This window comes from Physcomitrium patens, chromosome 2, assembly GCF_059467195.1.
Source record: "Physcomitrium patens ecotype Gransden chromosome 2, ASM5946719v1, whole genome shotgun sequence".
In the NCBI taxonomy this organism is placed as follows: Eukaryota; Viridiplantae; Streptophyta; class Bryopsida; order Funariales; family Funariaceae; genus Physcomitrium; species Physcomitrium patens.
This window is the reverse complement of record NC_143411.1, coordinates 16097645-16112981: the sequence shown is the minus strand read 5'-3', so window position 1 is coordinate 16112981 and position 15337 is coordinate 16097645. Positions and strand designations below refer to the sequence as shown.

The 15337-nt window shown below is 29.9% G+C and overlaps 1 protein-coding gene across 9 annotated transcripts; it reads left to right on the top strand.

Annotated features, from left to right (window-relative positions):
• Positions 1-741: 741 nt before the first annotated feature.
• LOC112279141 (uncharacterized) lies at positions 742-4326 on the top strand. 9 transcript variants are annotated; one of them, XM_024513286.3, is made up of 5 exons: positions 836-1000; positions 1482-1551; positions 1992-2166; positions 2902-2982; positions 3157-4326. In XM_024513286.3, exons 1-5 carry the CDS (start codon positions 916-918, stop codon positions 3658-3660), a joined length of 915 nt encoding a protein of 304 aa, XP_024369054.1. In that variant the 5' UTR covers positions 836-915; the 3' UTR covers positions 3661-4326. The 9 variants fall into 9 exon arrangements, with proteins under 9 accessions (XP_024369055.1, XP_024369054.1, XP_024369061.1 ...); XM_024513289.3 differs by having other exon boundaries at positions 892-1000; positions 1988-2166; XM_024513287.3 differs by lacking the exon at positions 1482-1551 and having other exon boundaries at positions 742-1000; positions 1988-2166.
• Positions 4327-15337: the final 11011 nt, after the last annotated feature.

Below are 15337 nucleotides of genomic sequence, written 5' to 3'. Positions count from 1 at the left end.
TCTTTTAGTAGAGCATACTAGATTTCTTACTATTTACTATTTCTTACTATTTACACCTTCCACAAAGTTATAGCCTTTTGTTTTTTCCCTCCCTTGCTATAATTGATAACTTATGAGAATTATAACTTAACTACAAGGTAATCAAGTCAGTTCCTCAATTTTTCAAAACTTATTGGAGGTTATAACATATTGAGAGATAGCTTGTGAGAGGTAATACTATATCTATCTATCTATCTATCTATCTTTATATTCTATTATCATGGAGTTGTATTTAGATTGTAATGTAAAAAATATAAAATTCTAAAAACCTTCAATTTTTTTTATTTTTATTTTTTGTTGGGATGCTCATAAAGTGAGATTTGGTTTACATCTCTTAAATACAATAATGGAATTTTGTTTCATGTGTCATGGGACTATTTCTGAAGAGTCTAGAGGCAATTTTAAAGACTATCAAGGGCATGTTAGAAAGCACAATCAAGCTCCACACTGATAAACAATCTTTGCATGGCTCTTACACAGATTCAACAATCCAGTGGTACCAAGCAAGCGATATTAAAAAAAAAGGATTGTGGTACGTGATGGTCTAAAAAGTATTCTGGAGATTATTTAAACATGAAAATTGGTGCAAAGCATCAAACCTTGGCTGGAGCATCAAACCACACACATTCAACAACACAACACCACAGCAATGTCCAACGTGCAAGGGCACCAGTGCTTGTGCTTGGGCATAGGAGGGGGGGCTAATGCTTGTAGGGGAAGCTAGCGTCCGGCCTGGTAGGCCTAGAGTTGTCTGCCTCCTACAAGCAAGCAAGCAAAGAAGCCAGCAAACAAGACAAAGAGAAGAAGGGGAGTAAGCCAAGTTCAGAAACCAACTTTCATAAAGTTCGAAGCTGATTCGCTACTGGGCACACTTCCATGCAATCCCACTGCTACCCATTGTTTCTCCTCCTCCTCTTCCCCCTTCGCGTTTCTCTCTCTCTTCCTCTACTTTTCTCCGCAAGTAAGCGTCTACTTTCTCGTCTCGTCTGCTGCGTGTTTTTATTTTATTTTATTTTATATTATTTTTCTTTTCTTTTCTTGTGTGTGTGTTTTGTGTTGGTGTTGCGGAGTTCTTTTTCTTTTATGGATGGTGATGTTATGGTGATTAGGAGATGGCATGGTGTATTGTGTAAGGTGTCTCGAACTGTGTAGAAACCCCAGGATTAGGGCTTGTGGTCTGCGGATGGGATTAGAGGGAGGTCTTGTAGGAAGATTGCCGCCGTGGTGGTGGAGGTGGAGTGATTGCTGGCGATTCGGTAGAGTTGAATTGAGCTTGGGCTTAGGCGGTGGTGCATTCATTGAGGATGGGGATGTGATGGTCTTACGTGATTATCAGGTGTGCTGTAAGTTTTGGGCGTGGCGAAGAAATGGGTGACGTGCGTGCTTGAGAGTTAACGTGCTGGATTTAGCGAGAGTGTGAAGTTGTGTTTGATTTGCTGCAGTGGTGATTCGGGCCTATTTTTGTACCTCTCGGGACCCTTCGATTTCTTTTCAGAACGAGGATTTTGTGAGGTATTCTAATCTGGATGTTTCGGATTAAAGAGTATGATCTTGGTCTCTCTTTGGTGGATTATATATTGCTGCTTGAGTTAGCAGTTAGCCATGAAGCTGTGTGTTTGTGATTGCATTGAGTCGCTGTTCAGGATCATCTAAATTCATAGCTTGTAGTTCTTGTATGTCTCTTTTTATTTCTTTCTTCTTTTTATTTTATTTTTTAGTTTTTGAGTATCTGTGACTCTCTGGTTTCCTAATGTTAACGTTCAGAGTTCGAGGATGCTCTTCGTTTCTATCATGAGATGCTTGCGTCTAAATATGTTCAGTGCCTTATGCTTTGAAGCTATTGCAAGCTTAGCATTTTCATGATGTTAGCTGCTGATCTCAATTATGAATTAGGCACTTGTTTCCCTAATGTAATTTTCTTCTAAAGTTCGGGCATGTTGAGTTGCAGATAGACCTTTCCGCGGCAGAATGGCGAAGAAGAGGAAGTCCGAGAATGCAGCACTTGACGAGATGGAGAGGACTCTTTATACTTCGTTTTGCACTACTGCAAATTCTATTTCCCACTTTTACACTCAGGCTCAGAATCAGCAGAAGCTGTCTTTTCAAGCAGGCGAAAGACACGCAGTGGTAAGCATGCTATAAAATATTACACAGAGTCTTGTTTGAGTTGAATCTATTCGCAACTTGTTAATTCTCACTTTTCATCGCTTTGTCTTGGGAAAATGGTTTGAGGGTTTAGCTATTAAATGACAATTGTGTGATTTATGAGCTTAGTTACTTATGCGAGCTCATGGATATAGTTGGTGCACTATGCTCTGTGTTTTTAAGCAGGAGGTGCTTTGGCAATTTAGCTTCCACTAGGTTAGTAGCCAAGTTTAACTATCTATGCACCCGCCCGCCTGCTCGCCCGCCCCCACGGCCTCCCCCTCCCCCCCTTCCCTAGTCGATGTCTGACCTAGAAAGCTATGGAACATGTTTCCTGTACTGAATTGTTATTTTGTTAGCATTTGCATCATGTGATAGACATCAGAGTGCGGATTCTTGAACATCTCGAGTTGATGACTTCATCATGCAAAACCATGCCGACAACCTCAGCTTCATGAAAGATAATGCCATCGTCTTTAAAATCCTTTAGGACGTCTGGTATGATTATAGTTTGTTCATATTGGAGTTGTATGTTGTTTTCGTTGTCGATTGTTTTAGAAATATTCTGCAGAAAATCTCCTAATTAGCTCCATGACCTTCAGAATCCTTAGGCGACTTGCTCACTTTCCCTGAACGGTAATATATCAACGTTCATCTCAGATCGTGGAGATAATTGTATTTCTTCATTGACTTAAGTTAGTCTGGTTTGTGCAACAGGAGAAGCTGTATCATTGGTTGCTACGGGAGCACCAAAGTGGGTCCAATATAACCGTAGCACAAGTTATTCAAAATCTTCAGGTATGTCCTTTTCCTCATGGATGTTTGTGTGAAGTACCTGAATCTTCAATGCAATTCTAGTTTGTTAGGAGTTCAGCTTGTGCTGTTGAAGTATAATTTGAATCATTGTTTCAACGATTTCCGGCTTCCGTTTCATTGGTTAGTCATTGCTGCTTGTTGCGTTTTCATGTGCAGAGCGAACTTGAAGTTGGCAATGTAGACGAGATGACAATGTCTCCAGGGCATCAGTTGCAGCAGCAGCAGATGCAGCCTAGCGTCGTCGGTAGTGTGGGAACTTCTGGGCGATCATCTGCATTGTCTACACCCCTCGACCAGGGTAAGATATCAGTCTTTCAAGGTGCTCTCTCCAGTCCCAATAGGCGATGCCTTACTGCATTTGCAATGGCACCAAGTAGCTATGGTGTGCACAACACCTCCGTGCAACCTGTCAGAAGGGGCAGTCTGAGCTTAGACCAACCAGCTGTTGATTTGCGAGAAGACCGTCTGGAGTCGGCCACATATGAGGACGTGTCTACTACTAGTTTTGGCTTTCAAACTCAGCATCACCAGGATCAGCAATCCCACCAACATCATCAGCATCATGTCCAACATATGCGGGATGGTTCGCATACGCTTAATGAAAATGATTCCAGTATGGACATGCGTGTGGATGGTGTTGCCGACGATTATTATTGCTGACCCCGTTTCATGGAAAGCTGGTTCACAACATCGGCATCGTCACCGGCTTACTGGCATGATGTACAGGCAATTTCAGAGGCGGTGATTCGTTAATGCTGGTCAGCGTTATCTATTTTGTTCACACGATTGCCTAATTGGTTTTCATTATACAGATGACATATGTATGTTTCTGCAGTTTGTGGCACCTGAATATGGAACAACTGCAAGGACTGTCAACAGCTTGCACTGGTAGAAAGAACTGTAAGAAACAGGATTGAAATGTGCTTAAAGGGAGCCATTGCAATGGTGATCCGAAGGTTGTTCAATGGTTCGTGGCTCAAGCCAGTTTTTAGGCACCCAACAAGCAGATTGAATTATGCTCGCTCCCAAACTAGGGTCAACTGTATATCTGTTGGCCAGGGCTCAACAATGGAGTCTTGGGAAGCTGTAACCAAGTATGCTGTAGAGCAATGTGTATCGATTAAACATTCTAGAGAAATAGAATGTTTGCAACTGAATGCAGTCACTGCATTGGTACATATCACTAATAGGAATTTGTTGGAGGATTATAATGGGATTTCAGTAAACGGGACATGGAGGTTGCTAGCATATTGTAGGCTGTAGCTTTATGTATATGGCATCATCTATTATTCACTTGTAAATTATGGCTATTGCGCTGTTTGTTCACCTTTTTGCCATGCGACCAAGAATAGATTTTGTTGCAACCCTGGTGCCAAGTGCTTTGCACTTGAGATACTGATTGTGGCGCTTGAGTGGTTATTGTCCTGAGACGAGAGTTGCATTTCTTGATGAATATCATTTCTTCAACCTAATGTGAAGATTGGATGTCGGATTGTGTAACGGAATGTAAAGAAATGTGTAGCTTGTTCTTTGGTATTGCAGTTTCGAGGGGCTAGACAATGAAGTATTAAAGAGCACATTCTTGAAATATAGACTTTATGTCTAATTTTAGTTAAAACATAAATATAATCTCCTAGTTTTACAATTGGTGTTAAACTAGTTCAAAGAAAGAAATTTGCTGTTTATTGTAGTCACACCTACTAAGTAGATGTAAGTCTTATAGGATTATACCTCCTATTCACCATATGTTTTGTCAAGTCTTACAATGCTCTCTATAAATTTTCTAGAATTTTTGATCTATCTATGGCTTATATTTTTGCCAAACTTTGAGGACGCTCTAACTTGTCATATTTCTTGTATGGTATTAGAGTTTCTATAGCTTTAAAAACCTTTTAGAGTAGTTTTAGGGATACATTAAAGAGAGGAAAGTCTTTCAAATGAGGAAAGTCTCTCAAATGAGGAAAGTTGTGTTAAAGATGTTATGCACAGAAACTAGGGCATTAATAGGTCCTTTACTAAAATCTCTTCTTTAATCACTCTATTGCATATAAATGCCATACAAATCTACAAAAAGAAGGTAGTATCAATCCTACTAATATTTTGTAATTTTTATGAAAAAAATTTGAAAAATATACAAAAAATTCTAAAAATAGTAAAAAGAATAGAATATTTTTACATGCAAACAAATATGTAAACTATAGTATCAACATGGCTATGAATAGCCTCACCATTAAGGAATAATTAAAGTTTGATGACTCATAGTATATTGTTTGAAGACAAAAAAGACAGATGAGGTTTGAAATAGAAGAAATATGGGAGCTAGTTTTAGGCTTAGATATAGAGTTAGTGCTAGTTCTAGATTTAAATACAACATCTAGGCACCATCAATGAACCATGCAACTATAATTGCATGGAAAAAAAAGATCACATTGTGTTTGTAATTTTTTGAGATAATGTAGATAATTCTATATTCTTACATGTTGTGATGTGGGCTATTTAATGATTAAATTATAGGCATTTATGTGTATTATCTCCACTTTAAGTATACAATCAGATTGATGTTATTGGGATGTTATTTTAGTTCATGTACTTATTTGTTTGTTAACAGAGAATTATGATAAGGATAAGATAGATTGCATGTGGTGGATTTTCATCTTAGAATCCTCTTGGGGATATTTTTGAGGTATGTCAAGGTGACTTAAGGAAGTAAAGAGAGGCATAAGGTTATTATTATTTTATAATTTGTTTTAGTTAATAAAGAGGGCAAATTTTGGATCATGGGTTGGAGCCCATTGTCATTGATTGGAGTCTTTGATAAGAGCAAGCTTTTAAGACAATATTTAGAACAAGTTTATCTACTTGTGTGCAACATTTGAGAGCAAAAACTAACTAGGTTAAGGAAAAACGAAGTACTAAAGCAAAGGAGGTCTAACAAGTTTGCAAGTCAAAAGCACAACTTTGAGGGGTCATAACTTGGTATTTATAAGATCTATGGTTATGAGACTTAGAATGTAGTTTTTTTGTTTAGTCAAAAATTTAATCACCAAGTTTCAAGACATTGTGATATTTGGTTTAAGAGTTATGTACATAAGAGTAATTAGGTGTAGGATTGTAAGGAAAACATAGTGACCAAAACATTAGCTTAAGGATTTTGTTTGCTAAAAATGATTTAGGTCACAAATTACTTCAAAAATTAAAATTTAAAGAGGGAATGAGCTATATTATATATTACAAAAGGTTTCAAATTATTCCATTGATTTTACATTGAATTATATAAGTTCAAAGTGAAGTAGGTCAGATTAGGTGCAAGTGAGGATTTCGTTGATAACTTATTACAAACTAATGCTAAGAAGAGAATAGAAACTAACTAAGACATACATAATCAACAAAGATCTTGACAATAAGAAGCTTTTTAGTATTTTAGACCAACAACAAACTTCCCAACAATGTCAAAGCTTATAAAATATGAATTTATCATTAATCATGCCTACCTTACAATTATGTAGTTAAACTATTCTATCTATGTCACTTTGAATATAGTTCAAGCAAATATTTTTCCATCCACATAGGCCAATCTCAACGTCTATTAAAAAATTGAGCACCTTTGGCATAAATATGTAGGACATATTAGTGCTAATTGACTTAAGTAACTCATTAAATAAGAAGTGGTAATAAGAATTACAATAAAGAAAGTTTCCCAACATACTTGTTCTATCTACCTTCATAGCAAGCAATCAACAACAAAATTTGTCAAAGTTACAACTTGTCAAGCAATATGCTATTGTATTACTTAAAGTCTTCTTGAAGATTGTATTGGATACTTGACTATAGAAGGTAAAATAGAAATTACAACAACAAAGTCTCAACAAGTCTAATAGAATCTTAAATAAATTCCAATTGAACCTTAATAATCCTAATCAAATCTTGATCAAATCCAATTAGAATCTAAAAAAATTTATAAAAGAAACATAAAAAAATCATATAGAATTTTACAAAAATCTTAAAAAAATAATAAAAGAATCTTAAAAGAATATTGAAATAAATACCTTTAAAAATATTAAAAATCAAAAATCTAAATAAATCTTATATAAATCTTAAATAAACTTTAATCAAATCTTAATGAAATTATAATGAAATCTTAATCTTAAAATAAATCCTAATCAAATTCTAAATCCTAAATCAAACCTTAATAATAGAAAAATCTCTAAAATAAATTCTAATCAAATCCTTATAAAATCTTAAATCTTAAATCAAATTTTAATGAAATCCTAATTAAACCTTAAATCTTAAATAAATTCTTATTCAATCCTATTGTAGATTAAAAATTTAATAATCAATAATTTAATTATAGATTTTGATTCAAAATTTATATATCTCTTAATTACTAAATTTATAAGAAGTATAATATTTTTAATAAGATTAAATATACCAAATAGAAGATAAATCCTAAATTTTCCTTAGATATTAGCCAGCCTCCTTCTTCAACCTTGATATCAATCTTTCAATGATAATGTTTTATTAAATTCACTATTTAATGACTTTTAAATATTGCATAGATTTTAAAAATCAAGTCTAGTACTATTATGAAATTTTTTAATTCAATCAAATTGGTAGATTATTGAAAATTTTAAAAACCCTCATTGATCCTTTAAACTCCAACTCTCAAGATCCTAATATGTTTGAATTTCAATAATCTTTAGAATAACCAATAAAATATTATATCAAGCTTAAACTTATAACACATATTTGATACGACACTGATTACACAATCATAAATTATCACCCATAAATCATGTATCAATCTCACACAATTCTTTAAAGCATAAGTTCTTTATATTTCTCATAAATTCAAAGTCACTACAAACAACCTTAACTTTGCAAAGCCTTTATAAAGTCAATAAAATCTCAAATCACTCAAAATTGATACTAAAATAACATTTCTTTATTTTTCTATCAAAATTTATTTTTTGATTAATCAAATAATCCTTAAAATATTTTTGGTGCACGGTTTTGTATATCAAGGTGTGATTTGATCCTAGTTCACAATTGGTCTTCTTTGCAAATTAATTCTTAGTTTTTTAAGATAATTTTTGCTATAAAAGAATCTAATTATTTTCTAAAGGTACTTATATTATTTACTTTTTTTTAATCTAATTTAATTTGTCTCATTTTTTATTTTAGAAAGTAAGTAGAGTTTTTTAAAAAAAATATAAAATTAGCATTTATTAATTTTTATTACCTCTTTATCTATTATCTATATTTATATGATAATTTTTTATAATATTTTAATTTAAACTCCTCTATAATACAATCCTTCATTTTTTCTTTTATCAAATGGCCAAGTTACAATACAACAATGCTTATTAGAATGGATTTATGTTGATTTTAATAGCAAAGTTGTAAATCCGTCATTTTTTGGCTTTAAATATTATATCACATTTATAGAAAATTATTCAAAATATGCAATTTTCTAATTAATAAGAAAGAAAAGTGAATGCTTTGAAGTTTTTAAAATATTTTATATTTGAATTGATAATTAAATAAACCAAAAATTAATTTTTCCTAATTTTTTTAAAAAAAACATATCATCAAAATTTGACTAATATTTAAAAGTCCATACCCTAACACAATAAAAAAATAACATAAAAATTTCCATAAAATGGAATTGTAAAGCAAAAAAAATAATATACAATTTCATACTATTCATTGTATGATTCATTTAGTACAAATTGCTAATATTTTTGGAAGGATGCAATGAAATTCGCTATATATTTCTAGAATCAATGTCAAACTAAGATAATTCCACATAATAAGATACCTTTTAAATTTTGGTATAAGCATAAATCAAATATCTTTTATTTATGTAAAATTGATAGCAAAGCACATACTTAAGTTTCTAATAAATTTTTAGATGAATTAAATGATTGATCTTATAAGTGTATTATGTTGAAAAATAGCTTTGTGAACAAAGGCTATAAACTCTACAAGACTAAAAATGCCATGATAATCATCTTTTAAATGGAGATTTTTTTGAACAAAATCCCTTTACTATAAAGATTAAGATTTATAGATAAAAAATATATAGAATGATCTTTTATTTTTTTATAATATTAAAAATATATGAAGATTTGAACTTCAAGCTACACAACTATCAAAAACTTCAAGTTATAAGCAACTATTGTTGTATTGTAGCATAGCCATTAGGTGAAGGAAAAAAAATTATATTATAGAGGAGCTTATATGAAAATATTTAAGCATGTTATTTAGAAATATAAATAATAGATGAAGAGGTAGTAAAAATTAATAAGTATTAATACTATCTTCTTATATGAGAGACTTCTACTTAATTTGTAAGGCCATAAATTAACGAAAAAAAATTATATTAAGAAAATAATTCATATAAATATCTTTAAAAGAGAGTTAAGAATAGGTTTTTATAAACTTTATTCCAAAATATTAAGAATTGATATCCAAAGAGGATCAGTTGTGAAGTGAGATCAAAATCAGCTATCAAGGCATAAAATCATATACTTACGGCAATTGTAAGGTTTTTTGGTTGATTAAAGAGAAGAATTGTGAAAGTATTATTAAGAGTTGATTTCATGTGATTTGAAGGTTTATTAAATTTTCAAGGGCTTTTCAAAACGAAAGATGTACTTAGTAGTTTTGGATTTTGAAAAATAAAATGAAGTTTACAAAATTGAGGACTTTGTGAGTTTTTGTAGCACATATACAAGTGAAAACATGTGAAATCGTCATTGTGGTTGTTGTGAATAGTTTTAAGAAATTTGATATCAATTGAATAGTTAGATTGAAGGATAATTAGAGTTTTAGTAGGTTAAGATTTGAGATACTTGAAATTTAGGGGTAGTAAAAGATTTTGTGATCTTGCAAAATCTGCTAATTTTATTGAAGCAAAAATTGGTGATAGCAATTTAGACTTAGAAATATTCATGTCAGCCAAATGTTAAAGCAATTGAATAGTTCATCAAGGAGAAATCACTGCTAAAAATTCAACATTTAGGTTGGAGAAAGAGGGTGGCCGACTTTTGAGAGGTTTAGGATTTTTTTTTTAATTTATTTTTATTATTAATAAATTCAATTTTTAATAATTTTTATATGTTTTTTAATTTCTTGTGGATTGAAAATTAGGTGAAATTTTAATTGAGATCAATGATTTAATTATTATTTATTTAGATATTAAAACAACTATAGAGATTGATTTAAATTTATTTTGAGTTTTTTTGAGTTTTTTAGGATTTGTTTAGGGTCTCTTTAGGATTTTATTAAAATATATTTAGGATTTCATTAGGATTACATTAGAGTTTGATTAGGATTGATTTAGGATTTTATTAAGGTTTGGTTAGGATTTGGTTAGGATCGATTTAGGATTTTATTAGGTTTTATAGATAATAGTTATAGATGTAGTAAAATTAATAAGTTGTAATGTCATTTTTTTTTTTTTTTTTTTTTTTTTTTTTTTTAAAATTAAGGATTTTATTTACTTTGTAGGATCAAAAAAAAGATAAAAAAGGTAGATTAAAAATATTAGTATCAATGGGTATATTTAAATAAAAGTAACTAATATCTTTTATCTAAAATTACCTTAAAAAACTAAATGTTAATACTTTTAGAGGACAAGTTGTGAACTTAGATCAAAATCAGATTTCAAGGTATGAAACCATGCACTTAGGATAATATTAGATATTTTTTTTTGATGAAAGAGCAGAAATTGAGGACAAACTTATTAGGATTTGCTTAGATATTGATTTTAGGCGATTTAAGTTGTATAAAAGTTGAATTTCAATAATTTTACAAAATTTAAGAGAAATTGAAGGGTGCAAAAGAGAGATTCTAGCATTGGAAGATAGGTATCAAGGTTGGAAAAAGAGGTCAATTGAAACTTGAGCATATACTAAGTTTTTATCTTTAATTGGACTATTTGGTTATTTTCAGATTTTTTATGATTTTTATTTTAAAAAAAATGAGAATTATAAAAAATTTGAATCAAGATCAATAATTAAATTATTGATTATTGAGATTTTTAATTTTTTATAAAATTTTGTTAAGATTTGGTCAGAATTACTTAGAATTCAATTAAGATTTGATTAGTGTTCTTTAAGGATTTAATGAGGATTTAATTAGAATTGAATTAAGATTTTATTAAAATTTTATTAAAATTATTTAAACTTAATTAGGATTTGATTAGGACCTAACTAAGATTCTATTAGGATTTGGTTAGAATTTGATTAAGATTTGATTTAGGTATAATAAGATTTTATTAAGATTTAATAAAAATTTATTAAAATTTGATTAAGATTTGATTAAGATTCTTTTAAGATTTGATTAGGATTTGGATAAGATTACTTCAAGTTTTTAAAAATTTTATAAGATTAAATTAGAATTTAATTCGGAGATACTTAAAGTTTGTTAAAGATAATTTAGAATTTATTTGGAATTGATTAGAATATGATAGGATATATCAAATATTTTCCTAAGTTTAATAGAATACATCTAGGATAATTAAAAGCTTACATAGGTTGTTATATATTGCAAAATGGTGTTTTTAAATATTGTATGTAGTGTTTTGGATTGTAAATCAAACTTCAATGTGGGATCAATTCTTCTACAACCAGATGCCCAATATATTCTTATTTTAATTTTTATATAACATAATACCACTATAATCAATTCTAGTTCTCCTAAATATTTATTTTTTCTAATTTGCACAATCACCAACTAAGATATCTTAATATTATAATCTTACCTATCATAATCCCACAACAAGCTTAATATTTTTAAAACAATAATGATTAAGAATTAGCTTAAATATAATCTAACTTTTATCTTATACAAAGTTTAAAAATAAAGAAACTCTCCTATCATCATTTATATAATATATTGATCTTGGGTCGAACTTAGAAATAATATTCTTTTAAAAAAAATACATTAAGATTCCTTGCACTTTAAAAGCAAAAATAACTATCAATCAAGGAAATAAAGAATTATCTTCTCCAGAACCACAACTAGCAATATAACCTTGGTAATCATCCAAAACAAATAAAGGAATTCTACCTTCATAAGATCTAGCAAAAAACTATAATATATCATTATTATTGTTTAGAAAAAGATCAAAAAAATATTCAAGTAATTAATAAGCATTACTTACACAAATTTTTAATATATTCTTAGAACAATCAACATATGTATAAGCCTTGGGTTCTTTGGAAGTTAAACAATAACAAAGTTCTATTGAAGAAGAATTAAATTCACATATTCCTAATAGTGTATAGATTTTTATCAACCTCCTACCACAACAAGCATCAATCATTTTGCAAGTGGCTTTTTAAACTTAAATTAAAAAAAAATAGAAGCATTGATTCATTCCAGACCATGTTTGTTGTAAAAAAGTTTATTTAAGTTCTAAGACTTGACTTCATTGATATATTCTCACCATAGATGTATACTAGCATTTATTGCTTAAAAAACTTGTATGGCCTTCAAATATATAAAATATGCATCAAGATTAACTATGAATTATACAAACTTTGTGCATTTAGTAGAAATTAGTAGAGTTTGGATTTCATAATATAGATACAAAACATAAAATTTATTGGTCCTATCAACCACAAAATCTTAGTATATAGACATAACAATTATTACCTTTCAAGTTGTGTGGCTTTGACATATGATTCATGATATCCAACAAGACTTATCACAACCTACATTAATATAATATAATAATCAAAGTACCTTAGCTTTAATTAACACCACTAAATTTTATGTATGAATTAAACACATAAAAAATTTATATCACACAATGAATATGTTCTTAAATGGATAAGAATACTCATCCCTTGAATTTCAAAACCATGAAGTATCCCCTTAACCTATCTTGGCAAAAGAAATCAAAAAAATCAAAGAATATACTTCATAATGATGTGTATTAGAAAGAGGACAAGTTAGAGAGTACTCAAAGTTAAGCAAAAGTATAAGCCATATAGAGATTAGAAAATCTAGACAATTTATTGAGAATCTTGTAATACTCGGTGAAATATATGGTAGTTAAGAAGTTGCAACCCAATAAGAGTTGCATCTACTCAATGGAGTGTAATTGCAATAAACATTATGTCTCTTTTTTTGAACCAATTAAAGATAAGTTGTATAATAGAAGTTTGTATTTACACTTTTAGTTAATATAAGATATCAAGTCTGTATTCCAATACTCCTTCTTAACTAATAAGCTTATAAGGTAAGAGTATTCTTCCAAACATATTAAGTATTAATAGATGATTAGCAAGTTTCAAGCTTTACAAGTCATTAATAAAGATGTCTACTCTCATGTCTTAAATAGGATAGTAACTAAGTTTTATTTTTTAAAATGCAGCTAATTACTTAATAAAGTATACGCTTTATTTATTTATTTATAAAGATGCATTTCAAGTTACACCATTGCACTGTTAAAAGGTAGACCAGCTCTTACATTTAGAATCGTATTTCATTTACATGCACGACACACAGACCATGTTATGCTGAAAAGTCTCTTCAGCTTGACTACTCTGGGTCATGATTCAGTGCACATGGATTGGGAAGGCCAACTTGGCTGAAAAACAATCAGAGGCACTACCAAACTAAGCAATCAATAGTTTCTTCAACAATTTTTTTGTGCCCTTCCACCTGTGTTTTCCTCACTGTTGTTGAGAGGAACACCGTGTCAAGAACCCAAATTCTGTACCAAATTATAAACACAATATGAGTCCAGATGAAGCTGCTACTTGCACACATCACAAGGCAGGTAAAAGAAGTTCTCTGGTTGTGATTCTATTACTTCTAATATTGCAAAATCCACCAGAAGCTCTGGATAGCTTATCTTGCTACTGTGAAAAACCCTTTATCCATCCATGTTGATCAACAACAAAGTGGAAATGGGGTGGCATGTTGCTTTGAAATATGGTCGTCAAGACTTCACACCTCTTGAATGGCAATATCTGTGGGCCATGTGGAACATTGTTCACTGTGCATGAAAGATTACTAATTTATTTAGTTTATTTTAATTATTATTATTTATTAATATCAAATTTGAAGTTTGACTTTGGCACTTGGCAAAATGGGTGTCAGGTCCCAATTGCTTTATCAATACAATGATTTTCTTATAAAACTTATATGTTTTAACTTGACCTTAAACACTAAATTAGGTTTCACTACAATGGAGAGAATTATTAGTTGTGAAAATGACAAAACACATACGATTCTATCTAATTACATGTTTGAAAATATTGCTTGAATTTTCTGCAGTAAACTCAGAATATATAAATATAATTACAGAATAAAATTTGTATTGATTAGAATAGGATAGTAATATTATAACATTTGATTTTAGCCACAAAACAACAAAAAAGATAAAAAAATAAATAGTTATTTTATCTAATTTGGGCTTCAATTATACAAATGATTCCAAGTTTATTAATAAATTTATAGAAAAAAACACAAAACAAATAGATTTTACTTGGGCACTGTAAGAAAATTTTCAATTTTTTATTTTTTAATCTCAATTCAAGTTTTTTATTTTTATTTTATTATCTCTCTCTCTCTCTCTCTCTCTCTCTCTATATATAGATTTGTAATCCATGTAAAATATCAATATTATTTGCTTTCATACAAAATCTTTGTTATATTGCATAATATTCTTTCAACCATTTTTTTAGTTTCTTTATCTTTTCTTTAATATAAAATACGTATTTTGTAGCTATTTGTTTAAAAAATATTTTCTTAATACAAGACAACTTGTTTACTTATTTAAAGACAAATATCCTAAATTAACTAAATTTTCCTATATTAGAAGGATCTACCAATTATTATTATAAAATATAAATAAAAAAATATAATTAGAAAATAATATAAAAATAGATTTAAAAAGAAATAATATCATATATATATATATTTATATATTTTAAAAAATAGATTTTATAGTATATAATAGCAACAATGTTGGCATTTTATACATATTTTTTTTAAGACTTAGGCCACAAGCATACTCCAAGTTGCAATATGAATACACCAAATTACTATATACACATCTAAAAAAAATAGAGGCTTTTGATTGGTTGATTATTGTTTTATAGAGCCTAACATGTGCTACAAAAACAAGGACAAAGAGGTGGCAATTTCCTTACAATGGTCTTCTTGACTGATCAATAAGCAAGGTCAAGAAGTATGTTCAAGAAAAAATTGATTTCAACTTTGTTTTGCCATGAGTCCTAGTCTTGTATATTGCAAGTACGTATTTTGTAGGCAAATCTAAAGACATTGAAGTCATTCTTCAAAACCTATAGGTCAG